General features: G+C 40.6%; 1 protein-coding gene and 1 non-coding gene across 2 annotated transcripts; both read left to right on the top strand.

Annotated features, from left to right (window-relative positions):
• Window positions 1–2,129: 2,129 nt before the first annotated feature.
• On the top strand, window positions 2,130–5,745 carry ATP5MC3 (ATP synthase membrane subunit c locus 3). The gene is made up of 5 exons (XM_007451079.1): window positions 2,130–2,181; window positions 2,369–2,480; window positions 3,678–3,755; window positions 4,609–4,802; window positions 5,492–5,745. Exons 2-5 carry the CDS (start codon window positions 2,442–2,444, stop codon window positions 5,604–5,606), a joined length of 426 nt encoding a protein of 141 aa, XP_007451141.1. The 5' UTR covers window positions 2,130–2,181; window positions 2,369–2,441; the 3' UTR covers window positions 5,607–5,745.
• Window positions 5,746–7,379: 1,634 nt separating this feature from the next.
• On the top strand, window positions 7,380–7,452 carry TRNAE-CUC (transfer RNA glutamic acid (anticodon CUC)). The gene has a single exon. It is a non-coding gene; the product is annotated as a tRNA-Glu (tRNA).
• Window positions 7,453–18,572: the final 11,120 nt, after the last annotated feature.

The following is an 18,572-nucleotide window of genomic DNA, read 5'->3' as shown; positions in this document are numbered from 1 at the left end:
AATGGGTGTTGAATTTTGTCAAAAGCTATTTCTGCATCTCTTGAGACGATCATATGGTTTTTATTCTTCAATTTGTTAATATGGTGTATCACATTGATTGACGTGCATATATTGAAGAATCCTTGCATTCCTGGGATAAACCCCACTTGATCATGGTGTATGATCCTTTTAAGGTGCTGTTGGATTCTGTTTGCTAGTATTTTGTTGAGGATTTTTGCATCTATGTTCATCAGTGATACTGGCCTGTAGTTTTCTTTTTTTGTGACATCTTTGTCTGGCTTTGGTATGGGACATTCCATCTTATCTTCTCAGACTGGGATTTATATCATTGGCCTCCTTGGTTCTCAGGCCTTCAGATTCCAATTGAATTATACCACCAGCTTTCCTGAGTCTCCAGCTTGGAGACGTCAGCTCATGGAACTTCTCAGCTTCTATAACCACATAAGCCCATTCCTCATGGTTATCCTGTCAGTCTGTCTGTCTCTCTCTCTATATATAAACAATAGTGCTCTGTACTACTCAGGGTTCTCCACAGAAGCAGAACCCATAGGATCCTACTGAGGCAGGTCAGTTTTTCTTCCAGCTGGTTCTGTTTCTCTGGAGAACTCTGACTAATACAGAGCATTATTGTTTATTCTACTTTAAGCATCACAGGACATCTTACCACATACTTCAGGCAACAACTGAGTACTTGAGAAAATATACTAATAATTTCTCTTTGAACTGCACGTATGCATTATCTATTTTATGGGCTAAAGATTGAACCTGGGGACTTCCCTGGTGGTCCAGTGGTTAAGAATCCGCCTTCCAATGCAGGGGATATGGGTTTAATCCCTGGTCCAGGAAGATCCCACATGCCACGGGGCAACTAAACCCACATGCCTCAACTAGAGAGCCAGCGTGTTGCAACTGGAGAGAAGCCTGCGTGCTGCAACGAAGATCCCGCATGCTGCAACTAAGACCTGACACAGCCAAAAATAAAAATTAATTAACTTTTAAAAAGAGATTGAAACTAAAATGATTAGCTCGTGTGTGATTTTGAAGCATTTGTCTGTGAAGTTAGATCAGTGACAAAGTCTTATTCACTCTTCAAATTTTAGTTCTGAGGGCTTCTCCCCAGGATTACTGCTAGATGATACTGCACCTTTGTGCCAACTAGAAAAAGAAGTGATCCTCTGGGTCCATGTTGTACCAGGGCTCTAGACCAAGTGGGTAGGATTTCAGTCCCCAGCCATCCCATCATCTGGGCACACTAGATATTTATTCTTTTATGTTGACTTGTATCACCTCTGATAGCCACTTGTTAGAACTATTAAGTCAGATTTACAGAATTCAAGGACTTAACAGAAGTCCAGAAAGAGCCATTTTTCTGAGACATTTCTGTATTCATCTGAAGTCCAAAGTTACCAAAAACAAGTGTTAAAAGTTGGGTCAGTTTTGAAAAAACTCAGACTTTCTTTAGTCCCTGGCCCTACATGAAAAAACATTTACAATCCCTTAATTCTCCCAACCATGGGGCTGAGATTGAAAAACCGACCTGCCTCACTTTACCAAGAGGCAATTTTGTGCCCAAGTCACGAAGCTCTTAGATCTATTCATTTGCTTATTCCTTTGTCCCAGTAGGTCAGGCCCACTTTCACCCAAAAGATTATTCCAGACTCTGGAACCTTTTCCAGATTCCTTTAAAGAAATGTATTTTCACTTTGCTGGGAGCCCTAATTGCTTCTGCCAAGCAGAGAATGAACCGTTTCCCCACACTGAGTCCCATTTCACAGAGGAGAATGACCAGGAAGGGAGCTCCTCTATGAAAGGGACCTAGGAACTGATAAAAGGCCAAATCTCATCAACTGAAAGACGAAGTCCCACTATCCTCCGACCAGCCTAGATCAAAGGCGAAACAACTTGTTCGGTTCTCTCTGCCTGGGCTGGTCTTTATTTATTCTTTTTGTCTCTCCGCCACCCTCTGCTCCTCAGTCTGTCTCCGGGCGGCTGTCGCTGCCTTTCCCGACTGGTTACCAATAAAGTTGTTACACAGTGACCTTGAGCGTCTTCCCAGCTGTACCCGATTCCCCGCCTTCTGCATCCGGGTGCCGCGGCGCGGATAAGAGCCGAACCGCGCCTGCGCGCCCAGCCCCATTCCTTCGACCTCTGCTGAGTCGGCCGCTGCCACCTCCCGGGAAGGTAAGCGGAGGGCGCGCGAGCCGGACGTGGCCGAGGTGGAGCCGCGCCCAGGAGGGAGCCATTCATTCTGCTGTCGCCTCGCTTGGCGCGGGACCCGAGCTGACCGCGTGCACGGGAGTCCGCGGGACCTGGGTGGAAGGACGGGCCCTCGGAGGGCACTTGACCTTAAGCCTCTTTGCCTCCGCAGAGAGGAAGCGGGAGAGGAGCCCTAGTCGCTTGTTACCCAAGTCCTCCAGCCGCGCCGCCCCGAAGAGTGCAAGATGTTCGCCTGCGCCAAGCTCGCCTGCACCCCAGCTCTGGTGCGTAGCCCAGGCTGGGCCGGGGGCTCGAGGCCCCGACCACTTGGACCGGGCGTCCACGTTGTTGAACGGTTCACCTCGGGGCAGGACACACCGCCCTCTCGGGACAGCTCTCCCTAGGCCCATAACCTCTGTGTCCTTTTCTCCCTTTCCTCCTCTTCCTGGGGCTTCTCATTCCGCTCCTCCCCTCCACTCGGGGGGTGGAGAGCCGCCGAGGCCTAACTGTCAGGCCAGCTCGGTGTAGGTCAAACCCTCCTTGCCCCTCGTTCCGGAGCGGCCCCCCACCCCACCTCCTCCGGCACCCTGTTGGATCGCGGCCTCGCGAGGGTTGGGGTGCAGTGGAGGGTGGAGGGGGCTCCTGAGGCCTAGCGTCGCGGCTGCACTCTCACTTGCTGATCTGTAGGTCAGTCTCGCAGCTGCAGAGGGAGGGACTTGCCTCACCCTGCGTGGGCGGAGGCGGCTGGTGCAGGACGCGAAAATCTCTCCTCCTGCTTCTGGGATGTTATTTCCAAAAACCATTTTGGACACTTTTGGTGAAGTGAAGATCTCGGGGGTTTGTCTTAGAGAATCAGGTCTTGGTTCTGAAGGGATTTTCTGTGACCTTAATTTAGTGGACACTCAAGGGCGGAGAAGGTGGACTGGAACGTGTCCTTATGGTCAGAGTATTTCAACGATTGTTCTTCCACTGATGTGGAATTGCTTAAGCTGCTTTTTAATTCTATGATTAATGGACATATAAGAATATCCTAGAAATAGCAGGAGATCATGTTAACTAATGGGCTATTTAAAATGACACGCTGTTTATAGTGCTGTTGTACCTACTTGTTGATCCACTTAAACTTAACCAAAGAATGTGGGGTCTTCATTACTGGTTTTCTGATCTGAATTGTGGCGCTACAATAATTGAAATTTTAAAAGCAATACTTATTCTTTTAAACTAATTGTTCTTAGAAGTTTTGTTCAGAATATCACAGATACATTATGAAGCAAGCTTTAAAATTGCATTAACAATTTTATTAAAATTGCTTTGTGCCTTGAAAAATGACCAAACAGACAAGATAAGAATCAATAGAGGAAAGTCATAATTTTTCTTACTCATTTTTGCAGCTTGCCTTTTTAGAATTCATGGTGCAAGAAGGGTCATTGAAGTTTTATCTGTATTTTTACTTAATACATGGAATCTTTTTTCATTAACAGTTCCGAGCTGGATCCAGAGTTGCATACAGACCAATTTCTGCATCAGTGTTATCTCGACCAGAGGCTAGGACTGGAGAGGTAAATGTAGTAATAATAGAAATTAAGTAACACTGCCAAATAAGCCTTATGGTTTCAATTGAAGTGAAGGGGAAAAACCTCATTAATGAATGGTCTGAGGGAGTCCTTTCCACCCTTTCATCCAAAAATTTTGCAGAGAATGAGCCAATGAAAGAAACTTCTGTATCCAAAACTTATCCACCTGAATTGGCTAAGAAATATAGTCAGTATATATACTTAAGTATATGGTTTTGAGTTGCCTGTATTTAAGATTATGATAGCAACAGTTACTGAACAGCCTACTCTATTAAAAAGCACATGCAGGGCTTCCCTGGTGGCACAGTGGTTAAGAATCCGCCTGCCAATGCAGGGGACACGGGTTCGAGCCCTGGTCCAGGAAGATCCCACATGCCGTGGAGCAACTAAGCCCGTGCACCACAACTGCTGAGCCCACATGCCACAACTACTGAAGCCCGTGCACCTAGAGCCCGTGCTCTGCAACAAGAGAAGCCGCTGCAATGAGAAGCCCACTCACTGCAACGAAGAGTAGCCCCTGCTCGCTGCAACTAAAGAAAGCCCACGCGTAGCAATGAAGACCCAATGCAGCCAAAAATAAATTAATTAATTTAAAATAAAAAGCATATGCACGTACACCGTTTCTTAATTTTCAAAAACCTTATGCAGTGTAGATGTTGCTATTCCTATTCTGCAAGATGGGAATTATTCTAAGCCCCAGATTTTTCTGTTGTGCCACACCACCTATTCAAACTCAGCTACAGAAATAGAGAAGTGGTTATCATTTTAACAGTACAGTAATTAAAATAGCTAACTGTGATTGCTGATTTGACCTTTGCCTTTATTTCCTGTTCTCTAGAGCTCTACGGTATTTAATGGGGCCCAGAATGGTGTGTCTCAGTTAATCCAAAGGGAGTTCCAGACCAGTGCAGTCAGCAGAGACATTGATACTGCAGCCAAATTTATAGGTGCAGGTGCTGCAACAGTAGGAGTGGCTGGTTCTGGTGCTGGTATTGGCACAGTCTTCGGCAGCCTCATCATTGGTTACGCCAGGTAATTCCTGTTGCCGAATAAACTAGTTTAAAAACATTCTTGAAATAATTGGCAACTTAGAAAACTATTGAAATCATCATTGCTACTTTGTATTAAGTGCCTGTCTGTGTCTTGCATTATATTTTGAGGTCTTTGCATGCAGTTATCTCACTGCTCCCAACACGCCTTAGAGAAACTGGTTTACCTGTGAAGGACTAGAGATACAGAGGTTATACGGCTTGCCCAAAGTCAAAGCCAGTGTCAGAAAATAAGTTTTAACTCACTTTGACTTCAGAGTCTGCACTCTTTAATTTTTAAGTTGTGGGAATATAATTAAGAGAGCTCATGCTTTAAAAATATCAGCTTCCGTTTTATTATTTAAGACCTTATTTTTAAACTAGCAAATCTTAAAAAGTATAGAACATACTTTAATGGGGATAAGAAGAATGTCTGAATCCCTCAAAATGGATGAAGACTAACCACTTATATTGATATAGAGAGACAGTACCTCCCTTTCCCCAAATGATTAGGAATGAGGAGAAAGGAATGTCAAAGGCAGAACCAAAAGAGAACTAGGCAAAACACTGTTCCGGTACTTTCCAATTTACAAAGATCCTCAACGCTCGTAATCTGGTTGTTTAACATTTACCAACCATGTTAAAATTCAAATAATATTTCAAAGTAACAATGATGTGTGTTGTCTCTTTTAGAAACCCTTCGCTGAAACAGCAGCTGTTCTCATATGCTATCCTGGGATTTGCCTTGTCTGAAGCTATGGGTCTCTTTTGTTTGATGGTTGCTTTCTTGATTTTGTTTGCCATGTAACAGAAATTACTGCTTGAAATGTTGGCATTCATGTTAATTATGGATGTAATTCTGTGTATCTTACTGTGACTCCAAAAACTGTAGCATTGGTGTCATGAAAATGTACGTTGTTTCCAGTCATTAAAGATGAAAACTTTAATTTTTGCTGTGATTTGTACTCACCTAATTTAAATTTAGATCATCACAAAGAAGAACATGTATTCAGGCAGAGGGTGTACAAGTCAGAGGAAACTACTGCAGTTGCCCTGGTGATGGAAAAGATCCTAATGTAATTTTTATGGGAATTCTTTTATATAGTGTTCTGAACATTGTAAATTATAGGGCTTTTGTTTATTCATGTAAAGGGGAAATGTTTGAGTGCTTTGAGCTTCTATGAAATATGATTAATTAAATCAAGATATTAATTGCTCAAGATGGTTTTGTGTTTTTAAGGGCTAACGTGAATTACGATACTTGGAAGCAGAATCACCTTCCAGGACTAACCTGGCTGGTCTTAATACAGCTGGATCTAAAAATAAATCACGTCAGGTTTTTAGGAATTGAAGCCTTATTAAATGGGTGTTGGGATTAGGGAGGTGATTTTTACTTTTCAGTAGGTCTCATGTTAAGCAGTTGTGTGTCTATAATGAATCTTATCTGTCTTCTAAGAAGAAACTCAATCTAACTAGCAGCTAGTTTCTTGCTTAAACAAGGCCCTCATTAGCCAAATATCAAAAAGTAAACTGAATTTAAATTTAAAGCCAGAAGTTGCTAAAGCATTGCTAATCTTTGATACCAACAAATGTTTATAATAGGAGTCTTGGGAATGACAGTTGGTTCAATAGTGTTCTCTTTCTAATACTACGTGTTGCTTATTGGTCAAATTTTGCCTATTAAAATGGAGAAAGGGGTGCTACTTAGAAAGACTGAGCTTTCCCCTTAGCAGATATATTGTACCATTACATTATTTGTCATCACAGTTTCAGGGTTTCTATAAAAGGTTAGGCTGACAGTTGGAAAGCTTCATTTTATTCCTTTAATCCCTTCTGCCTAATTTGATTTCAGTTAAGAGCCGTCAGCTACAAGGGTTTGTCAAAGTGCAGTGGGAAGACCCATCTCCATCAGAATCACCTAGGATGTCTAAAGTACAAATCCCTACGCTCCAGACCTACTGAATTAGAGTCTTTGGCCTTGAAACTCAGCCATCTGCATTTTTAAAAAGGTTTCTCAGGTAATTTTTGAGCACATTTGAGGATCACTAACTTATCTGTATCCTTCCCACTCTCTATAAAGTGTCAAAAACACTAAAGAGCTAGAGCTACTACCACTTTCTGGTTGGTTAATCACCTAGTCTATGTTACATAATTTCCTGGAACCTTCACTATTTTCTTAAATAGTACTACTTGGTATTTGAATTTAGCAATGTAAAGAAGTATTACATGTATTATATGACCTAGCAATTCCACAGCTTGGTATATACCCAAAAGAATTACAGGCATTCAACAGAAACTATATACAGATGTTCATAGCAGCACTATTCACAATAGCCAAAAGGTAGAGACAACCAAATTGATGTTTGGATAAACTGATGATAAAATGTCGTATATCCATATAATGGAATATTATTCAGCCATAGAAAAGAATGAGGTACTGATGAGCGTTACAACATGAGTGAACCTTGAAAACATGAAAGTGAAAGTGCTGTCACTTGGCTAAGTGAAAGAAGCTAAGCACAAAAGGCTGAATATTTACATGAAATATTCAGAATACACAAATCTGTAGAGACAGGGGAATTCCTTGGTGGTCCAGTGGTTAGGACTCTGCGCTCTCACCACCGAGGACCCAGGTTCAATCCCTGGTTGGGGAACTAAAATCCCACAAGCTGCACAGTGCCACCAAAAAAAAAAGTCCATAGAGACAGTAGATTAGTGGTTACTAAAGGCTAGTGGGAGTAGAGATTGGGAAGTAACTGCTTAATAGGTGTGGGAGGTCCTTTTCGGGTAACCGGTGTTCTGGTGATGGTTGTACAACATTGTGAATGTACAGAATGCCACTGAATTGTACACTTTAAAATGGTTAAAAGAAAATACGTATCTTACTGCAATTTACAAAGAAGTACTCTGCAATTAACACAAAGTCCATACTGTAAAATCATGAAATTTTTTAAGTCCTAGGGAAATACTTAGATTAACCAGTCCTCTGTTACAAGTTCATTTTAGGCCAAACAAACAAAAAAACCTGCTCTTACTGCTGGTTTGGTGTTTAAAGAGGCCTGAAACATTGATTCTGGAACAGGTTTCTTATAAGACATGCCCTTAGCTGAGGAAATCCCCTGAGAATGAAAAGGAAATTGTGCTGTGGCTGCCTGGCTTCCAAGTTACTGAGGAAAAAAAAATTCTTTAGAAAATCAGTATAACTTAGAAGTATAACCACAGGCGATTTTACCTTACTTGGAATAACGAGTTTCTGACATTGAAAGTACATCACTAGAATACATCTAATTTGACAGCAGAAATGTTTGTTGTATGCCATTTTTGCAGCAAGTACTACCAGCCTTATAAGCAAATATTAATGGTGTATGCTTTTCACTAACTTCTTAGTTTCTGAACAGAGGCCAATAAAGATATTTTTGCATTGAAGACCAAATGAGTTTTCCATGTTGATAAGTTTGGCCTGTTTAAAAACTCCAAGAGACGAGAGCACCCAAGAGTGGTAGAGTGCTAATTCATCTATTTATTTAGAATACCTAAAGGTATTTCAGATTTCCAGGCATACTTCAGATTTCCGGGTAACATGTTGTTACCTCCCTTCATTGCAAGAATGTGGTATCTTTAATGCCTTTGGGATTAACCCAAAATACAGCTTTGAGTATGAAGTGTATGTTTGAACTAAAGAAAAACTTGTCATCTAGCCTCAAACACTAGACATGTATGGAAATAACTAAAACTCAAAGTAGAATGGTGAGTTCCAGAAGAGTGGCAGGAAGTACTGAGATGTTCAGGGGGGTAGAAAGAGTTTGCTAACAATGGAATCACATGAAAAAGAGTTATTTTTCTACAAATTAATATAAACCTTGAACTGGTGGAATGAAGAAAGGCCAGAATAAGAGGGTATCTTAGCTAGTTAAAGCATGTGGTAAAGTTCGGGAGAAGCAAGGAGCTGCCTGGGTATGGAAGGGAAATAGTGTAAGATAAGGCTGCAAAGGTAAACTGGGGCCAAATTATGTAATTTGTCAGATGTAAAACTGGGTTTTATTTATTTGACCACAGCCAGCCATTGAAGGTCTAGAGCCAAGAAAGTTTAATACAAGAACAGTGTAGGATAGACCGGAGCCAGTAATCGTCAGTGGTTGCTATAGTAGCTTTGCTGAGAGGCAACGAGTGTCCAGTCTAAGATGGCGGCAATGAGTATTTTTTTTAAAAGAGTCTACAAAAGTTGTATCAGTAGGATTTGATGGGAACCAGTTGGAGGAGGAGAGGGTATGTGCATCAAATAAGTGCCATTCCCTATCCTAGGGACTTCATATACTATGTCATTTAACTTTCATGACAACCATGCAAAATTGGGATTGGTTTCCAAGATGTAGAGTAAAAAGGCTCAGAGGAGTTAAACAGTTCACCAAATTACATAGCCATTAAGTGGCAAAGTCAGGATCCAGATTCAGGTCATCTTTGATTCCAAAGCCCATGCTTTGATTTTTAGTATGATTATCTTAGGGATGACAAGGAAAAAGTTGATTTGGGGGAAGTTGGTATGTTGTTTTGTTATAGAATTCTAATACAAGATTGAAGCATACTCCTGAAGAGAGACTTGTGGGCTTGAAAAGGGGAAAGGTCTGGTATATGATATGGAGTACATGTGAATAAAAGAAGTGCAGAGCAGGAGTGAGGACAGTGACCACTTGTGCCCAAGGGAAGTCATGGACTCAGAAAAGACCTGCGAAGACCATATGTTTACACATCAGGTTGGTCCTTGGCACAGAGACAGCCTACAACAATAAATAAAAATAATAAAAAGCGCAAATCTTGGGGAAGGAGGAGGATCTGATTTCCAGAGATCCCACATTATTAGATTCAAATGTCCAGTTTTCAACAAAAAATATCACACAATATCCAAAGAAACAGGAAAGTGTGGTTCATTAAAAGGAAAATAAGATCCACAGAATCTGCCCCTGAAAAAGACCTGATGGCAGATCTGCTAGGCAAAGACTTTTAAACAACTGTCTTAAAGATGATCAAAGAACTAAAGGAAGATGTGGAGAAAGTCAAAAAAGGAAAAGTATGAACTTTCTGATTTCAAAACTTACAAAAGCTACAGTAATCAAAACTGTGTGATGCTGGCATAAAGATAGACATAATAGACCAATGGAATAGAATAGAGAGCCCAGAAATAAACCCTTGCATATATGGCCAAATGCTTTTTTTACTCTTTTTTTTTTTTTTTTTTTGGTATAGGATAGTTGATTTACAATATTGTGTTAGTTTCAGGTGTACGGCAAAGTGATTCAATTATTTTTTTCAGATTATATTCCATTATAGGTTATTACAAGGTATTGAATATAATTCCATGTGCTATACAGTAAATCCTTGTTGCTTATCTGTTCTATGTTCAGTAATTTGTATCTGTTAATCCCATACTCCTAATTTGTCCCTTCTTCCCTCCCTCTCCCCTTTGGTAACCATAAGTTTGTTTTCTATGTGAGTCTGTTTCTGTTTTATATGTAGATTCATTTGTATTGTTTTTTAGATTCCACATATAAGTGATATCATATAGTATGTGTCTTTCTCTGTCTGACTTCACTATGTATAATATTCTCTAGGTCCATCAGTGTTGCTACAAAAGGCAATATTTCATGCTTTTTTCTGGCTGAGTAATTTTTTTTTGTAAAATAATTTTTGACAAAAATGCTAAGACCATTCAATGGAGAAAGGACAGTCTTCTCAGCAAATGATACTGGGAAAACTGGCTATCCACATGCAAAAGAAAAAAGCTGGACCCTTATTTAACACTGTATACAAAAATTAACTTAAAGTGGATTAAAGACTTAAATGTGAGACCTAAAATTATAAAACTCTTGGAAGAAAACAGGGCAAAGTTTGCAGGACATTGGATTTGGCAATGATTTCTTGAATATGACACCAAAGGCACAGGCAGCAAAAGGAAAAAATAGATAAATTGGACATCATGAAAATTTTTTAAAATTTGTGCAATAAGAAAACCATCAACAGAGTAAAAAGGCAGTCCACAGAATGGGGGAAAATATTTGTAAACCATATATCTGATAAGGGATTAATATCCAGACATATAGAGTACTCCTGAAACTCAACAACAAAAAATACAACCCAATCTACAAATGACCAAAGGACTTGAATAGACATTTCTCCAAAAAAAAAAGATAGTCAAATGGCTAACAAGCACATGAAAAGATGCTCAACATCACTAATCATTAGGGAAATGCAAATCAAAACTACAATGAGGGGCTTCCCTGGTGGCGCAGTGGTTGAGAGTCCGCCTGCCGATGCAGGGGACATGGGTTCGAGCCCTGGTCTGGGAAGATCCCACATGCCACGGAGCAGCTAGGCCCGTGAGCCACAACTACTGAGCCTGCGCGTCTGGAGCCTGTGCTCCGCAACGGGAGAGGCCGCGATAGTGAGAGGCCCGCGCACCGCGATGAAGAGTGGCCCCCACTTGCCACAACTAGAGAAAGCCCTCGCACAGAAACAAAGACCCAACACAGCACAAATAAATAAATAAAAATAAAATTAAAATTAAAAATCTTTAAAAAAAAAAAAAACTACAATGAGATACCACCAAGCACCCACTAGAATAGCTACTATCAAAGAAAAATAGAAAATAACAAATGTTGGCATTGATATGGAGAAAATGGAACCCCTGTGCACAGTAAGTAGGAATGTAAAATGGTATGGCTGCTGTAGAAAACAGTATGGTGTTCCTCAAAAAATTAGAAATAGAATTACCATATGACCCAGCAATTGCCCTTCTGGGTATATACTCAAAAGAATCAAAAGCAAGGTCTTGAAGAGATATTTGTACACCCATAGTCATAGCAACGTTCACGATAGCTAAAATGGCAACCCAAGTGTCATCGATGGATGAATGGATAAACAAAATGTGGTATATACATACAGTGGAATATTTTTCAGCCTTAAAAAGGAAATTCTGACACATGCTACACTGTGGATGAACCTTGAGGACATTATGCTAAGTGAAATAAGCCTGTCACAAAAAGACAAACACTATGTTTTCACTTATATGAGGTACTTAGAGTAGTCAAAATCATGGAGACAAAAGGTAGAATTGTGGTTGCTAGGGGCTGAGGTGGGGGAAATGAGGGGGACGGGCAGCTATAGTTTAATGGGTATAGAGTTTTAGTTTACTAGATGAGAAGAGTTATGGAGATGGATGGTGGTGATGGTTGCACAACATTATGAATATATTTATTATAATATGACTGAAATGTACACTTAAAATGGTTAAGATGGTAAATTTTGTGTGTATTTTATCAAAAATTTTTTAAAAGACGGGGGGATCAGGGGCTCAAAGGTTGCAATAAGGTTGAAGATACATTTCAGTAAGCATCAAAAACTAGACAAATTTTTTAAATTTCACAGTTCAGATCTTAGAAGTAAGGTAGGTCCAAGGAATGACCAAATTTTGTGGTCAAGTTGTTAAGTGGCTAAAGTTGGGTAGAAATTAATATCCTTGAAGTTAAGTTTAAGGAGAGATTGTAGAGAAATGGGAAATAACATTTAATAACCAAATAAACTATCTCATGCTTCTACTGCAAGTTTTAAAGTCTGTTTGATAGGCTTCCCTGGTGGCGCAGTGGTTGAGAGTCTACTTGCCGATGCAGGGGACACGGGTTCACGCCCCGGTCCGGGAAGACCCCACATGCTGCGGAGCAGCTAGGCCCATGAGCCATGGCCCCTGAGCCTGCGCGTCCGGAGCCTGTGCTCTGCAACGGGAGAGGCCACAACAGTGAGAGGCCCGCGTACTGCAAAATTCTGTTTGATAATTTTAGCCAATATGGTTTGTTTTGCATGTTAAGTAAGGAAAAGTTTGTATTGCTGCAGTACCATCCTCTGCAAAGCCTTTTAAAATATGATTTCTACACATGAAATTATAAATGAGTTGTTGAAGTCTCTACATGCTGAGCATATATAAATTGCACAATTTCATGTTGTTGCTCTACCGCTAATACTATGGACTTAAGACTCTAACACATAGTTCATCAATTACTTGCCCAATCCTTTACATTATTAGGGGCAAAAAATTTTTTTTTCAGGTCTAATACCATTCTCCTCTGCCTCAACAAATATAGCAACGTCATGCCTTAGTTTGCTTTGCTGGTTGACAAGTAGTAGTGAAAATTTACCATAGTATAGGATTTATAAAAAACAATAGCATCTTTTAAATAGTTTTTTAAAAAGTATTGGTAGATAGCATGCATTTATTTATACTTCTCTCTTTCCTCCACCTATCCCTATCCTACACTTACACACACACACACACACACACACACACACACACACACGCAAGCTTACTCGTGCATTCTCCTATAGGTTTTCTGGTGATGTGTATATCATAATTTACTAGAGCATTGCTACTCAAAGTGATGTCCATGGATCAGCACCATTGGCATCCCCTGGGAGCTTGTTAGAACTATATAGGTTCTGTAGCTTCGCATCGGATCTTTTGAATCAGGATCTGAATTTTAACAAGGAACCCAGGTGATCTGTATATACATAAAACTCAAAGTTTACAGTGCTTCTCAAAGAAGCACTACCAGAATCCTATGATTCCCGGCATGTCATGACTCAGACTTCTTATCTTTCAAAAAGCTGTCAACTGGTTCATTGGAAGATTTGTTTCCTCCTCCCTATTGCAATGTACTGCTAATCCAGTGATTCTTAAAGTGTGGTCTTAGAATTCTGAGGGCCCCAAGAGCCTTTCAGGGAGTTCATGAGGTCCTCCCTTTTCCATTTACATAGCTCCGTGAGGCTAGATTTTCATCATACACTTCAACCAAAACATATTGCAGCAGATCAAATGCAGAAGCAGATACAATAATGCAACTATCTTCTACTAAGCCATGACATAATGATTTGCAAAAGTGAAAACAATGTCATTCTTCTATTTTTGTTTTAGAAAATATAATTATTTTTCCCCGAAGTGTTATTTATGTTAAGATGTTGTTATCAGGTGTAGAGTCCCAAAGTCAAAAAGTTTGAGAACCACTGGTCTAATCTGTCAGTGAGAAAACAGGCTGCAATATACATCTCACTTACAAATCAATAGAAATGTCAATTTCGTAAATTGAGGGTAACCTGTCTCCCTAGGTCATATCCTTTCGGCTATCAATCTGTTTATAATCTCTAAAAATTGGCACAGGTTCCTGGCAAGAATCTACTTCTTTCTCCCAAATGATGTAAGTACTCTATCTCCTCTTATATGTTTTGTAACTTAGAGCTTCTTTCTCAAAGGAGCTTAAATTTTGAAGAGAGAGGGCTTCGCTGGTGGCGCAGTGGTTGAGAGTCTGCCTGCTGATGCAGGGGACCTGGGTTCATGCCCCGGTCTGGGAGGATCCCACATGACACGGAGTGGGTGGGCCCGTGAGCCATGGCCGCTGAGCCTGCGTGTCCGGAGCCTGTGCTCCGCAACGGGAGAAGCCACAACAGTGAGAGGCCCGCGTACCACAAAAAAAAAAAATTTTTGAAGAGAGGAATTGACCTAAGATCAACAGGGACTTGTAAATCCAAGGGCTCCTGATTGTTCCGCCTATTAGCATGAGCTAGCATCCTACAACTGATCTTGGCAGAAACTCCTAAGAGGACTCATGGTTGTCAGTGGCTGCTTTTTTAAAAAAAATCATTTAGTCAGCACTTCCCAGCCCTGGAAGTTCCAGGATCTGCTCCTCTTATAGAAGAGTCTCAGGATTTGCTTCCTCAAAGCATAGGCTGCATAGGTTGGCTGAGTCTCTTAGATGCTGGACAGCTCAGTATTATTCCCTTAAGACTTGTATCTAAAGGGCAGTTCAAAGCATTTACCTACTTCTCTAGAGATATCTAAAATGTCTGAAGTCCTCTAAAGTTGTATCAAAGGAGTACGCTTATAATACTGCATGTTATCACACTCCTGCTTTATTGTCTCCATAGCACTTACCACTATTTAAATTATCTTAGTATTTATATATGTATCGTGTCACGTCCTCCTCCCACCATGAGGATCTCCTTAGAGGACTTTGTCTTTATTGTTGTAGTCACAGGACCAGGAACAGTGCCTGGCATGTTCATGCTCGATAAATACTGACACTGTGAATAATAAACTATAGAGACAGAGCATTTGGGTGACAGTTAACCTATGAGGCTGTGTGCAAGGTAAGAAGGTAACTGGGAAGAGCTAGGCATTAGTCTAAGGGCTCAGGAGGGTCCATATGACTAGACATTCCTTGGTTTCTGGCAAGTAAGGAATTCATGGCTTTGGTATTATTTGGGCCTTAGGTTGACAAATAAACTAGTTGTGAGGAGTCATGAAGGGTAGACACAAATGACAGATAAAAGTCTATGCTGGGAGTGGTTCTATCTACTTTTACTGATAATTTAATAGTAAATGATGACAGACTAAAATGATGACAAGCAGACTAGAATGATGACAAGCCCTCTTTATAAGGAGTGGGATAGAGACATAAGAGAAGGCATTGAGATGAGGGACAAGAACAAGGCCTTTAAATTCCATTCTCTGTCTTTGGGCTGGTGTCACTGAAGCTGGCATAAGCTTACTGGTGTAATTTGAAGATAAATACAGCCCTCTAATTTTTCCCCACAATGCCACACACAATTATAAATTCTTTTGAGAAACCAAAGATTGGGGGTAGGAGGTGGACAGTGGTCTTCCTTGCACTTGAAATGTTCAGAATGGAAATTTCCATAATGAGGACAGGTACTGAGAAGTAACTTATTACAGGTCTTTTCATCAATATGCAAGAAAACCCTGGCTGTCATAGGGAGGGAGAGAAGATCTGCCATGAAATAGAAGCTACCAAAAAGTCAACTAAAATGTCTGGGGCCATGCTGTCCTCATCTCAGATATCAGGTGGGTGGATAATTATGTCCTGCTTCATCCACACCTTTCACACCACACAGACACACATACACACACCCTTCCTGATCCCACTGGCAAAATCCCAGCTAAACCACTGTACTGAGCTGCATCTTGAGGATACCTGTGAAAATGTAGTCCAAGGCAGACATAAGGGAGGCCCTGGACTATGCTATGTTTTGTTTAGCTACAGACAAACAGAAACTATGTCTTATAAATTAAATTTTCCCTTTTCACTCTCCCTATATATATATATATTTAGCAGAGTTTTAGTAGCATCCTTACGAGCAATAACAGATTGATTAACAACCACATAATACTTCTAAACAAGGTGGAAATACCCCATTCTGTGGCATTGGGAAGGTTTTGAGAGCATTTAGAGGCCACCATTGTTTCATTATTTTCAACAGAAAGGAGGGTTTTTTAAAATTTATTTTTGGCTGCGTTGGGTCTTCGTTGCTGCACGCGGGCTTTCTCTCTAGTTGCAGCAAGCCAGGGCTTCTCTTCGACGTGGTGCGTGGGCTTCTTATTGTGGTGGCTTCTCTTTGTTGCAAAGCATGGGCTTCAGTAGCTGTGGCACGCAGGCTCAGTAGTTGTGGCGTACGGGCTTAGTTGCTCTGCAGCATGTGGGATCTTCCTGGACCAGGGCTCAAACCCATGTCCCCTGCATTGGCAGGCGGATTCCCAACCACTGCGCCACGAGGGAAGTCCTGAGTTATCTTAAAATAGCCTCTCTTTGTTTCTAAGGAATACCAGTTTTATTCAGAAGTCATGATGAGTTCTTAAAGGTGGTTCACCAGATCCTCGCTAATTTTCTTAGGAGTAAGTTGGGTAGATACATGTGTGGAACAATAAGACAGGCAAGAAGCAGTCCAGAATTTTCCTGCATTTGTAAAAAGAAGATTGTAGACAACTTTAGAGCTGTTGGGGATATGGAGGAATGAGGAAGTGAGAAAAAAATTGAAAAGCAAAGCATTTTATGAGGATATGCATAAACATTGAGCTTATAATTATGTTCACAGGATCAGAACTGAAAATATTGACTACATTTTGTCTACACTGAATGTTTTCTCCATTTGTAGAAGAAAAGCTATAGTGAAGGAACTGTTGTGGAACTAGAAGTATGTAGATAAAGTGAGTCACTTTGCTATGCCAAGCTGCCTACATGTATATATAACAGATTTGCATCCATTTCACCTATTTTTCCCTCTGAACTCCTTTATATTTTTTCATTCTTGGTATACTTTCTCTTTAGAAAATTAGCAAAACTATATTTTCACAACCGATCAGAGTACCATTTGTATTACTAAATGATTGTTCTCTTGTCTAAAAGGACTCCCAAAAGACTTTTTAAAAAATAACATATTCTAGCTCATTATGTAGATAATTATCTGCTTGGCAATGGACTGGAGAAGTAGGGATGAGGAAGAGAAATTTAAAACCAAACCTACTGCCAACTGAACATGAATCAAACTGGAGAAGAGAATTTCAATTTTTGATATAAGTGAATGAAAAATAATTGTTTTAAAAAGTCTATCTAGGGCTTCCCTGGTGGCGCAGTGGTTGAGAGTCTGCCTGCCGATGCAGGGGACACGGGTTCGTGCCCCGGTCCGGGAAGATCCCACGTGCTGCGGAGCGGCTGGGCCCGTGAGCCATGGCCGCTGAGCCTGTGCTCCGCAATGGGAGAGGCCACAAAGGGGAGAGGCCCGCGTACCGCAAAAAAAAAAAAAAAAAAAGTCCTATCTACTTTGAAATACCATAACATTTATAACTCATTTGTGCACATTTTAGTGAATATATTCTAGACCTAACAATCTGTGATCTGTCAGTCACACATTTTGTCCATCACCATGTTCATCAACAGTAATCTGAACTGCTGAGGTTTTAATAATCAGTGCTACACTACACTAACACTACTACAATGTTACTAATGTTATGTAGAGATGGTACTTTCATTTTAACTTGAGACATAAACAGTGTCAATTTGGCTTCTTTCAGGTCTCTTGAGTAATGAAATTAGTTTTAAAAGAGGGGTGAGTTGGCTCACATACATGTATAGAGGCCAGAAACCTGCTAAAAGGTCCAGTGCCATTACAATGTCACTTTTATGGCAGATACCATTATTGAACTGTAGGTTCATTAACTCTCAAATACTATGCCCCACAATCTTCCAACAATTTCAGTTTCATTTGAGTTTGGAGATAATGTTTGAGTGCATTTAATGTTCATATGTAAACTTAATACATGATTTTGCTATAGACTAGAAATCATCACTTAATAAGTGGGAAACAAGGCACCGAAAAAGACGTGCTTTTTAAAAAAATAATTAATGCAAATTTTCACAGGGTCCCCATCATACTTTTCAAGGGTGCTAGGGTGTATTTATTGAACAATTAATATCCCTACCTTTAACATTCGAAACATTTAAGTTGTAAAGAGAATCATAGAGCAACATTAAGAAATATTTTCAGGGCCTCCCTGGTGGCGCAGTGGTTGAGAGTCCGCCTGCTGATGCAGGGGATACGGGTTCGTGCCCCGGTCCGGGAGGATCCCACATGCCGCGGAGCGGCTGGGCCCGTGAGCCATGGGCGCTGAGCTTGCGCATCCGGCAACGGGAAAGGCCACGACAGTGAGAGGCCCACATATCGCAAAAAAAAAAAAAAAAAAAGAAAGAAATATTTTCAGCACTTCTCTTTGTTTGTAAGAATGTATCTGTGTCAACTGAAGAGCAATAAATACAGTATTTTTTGTCCTTTATGTAATCAAATGATTACCTCCCCCCCCTTCTTTTTAAACAGCTACTTTCAAAGCTTGACAGTTATTTTCTAGGCATTGCACCGGCCTATTAAGCAGTAGGACAGTATTATG

The sequence above is a fragment of the Lipotes vexillifer genome, unplaced genomic scaffold, assembly GCF_000442215.2.
Source record: "Lipotes vexillifer unplaced genomic scaffold, Lipotes_vexillifer_v1.1 scaffold645, whole genome shotgun sequence".
Classification (NCBI taxonomy): domain Eukaryota; kingdom Metazoa; phylum Chordata; class Mammalia; order Artiodactyla; family Lipotidae; genus Lipotes; species Lipotes vexillifer.
Note: the sequence above shows the minus strand (reverse complement) of the source record. Positions and strands in the feature narration are given on the sequence as shown.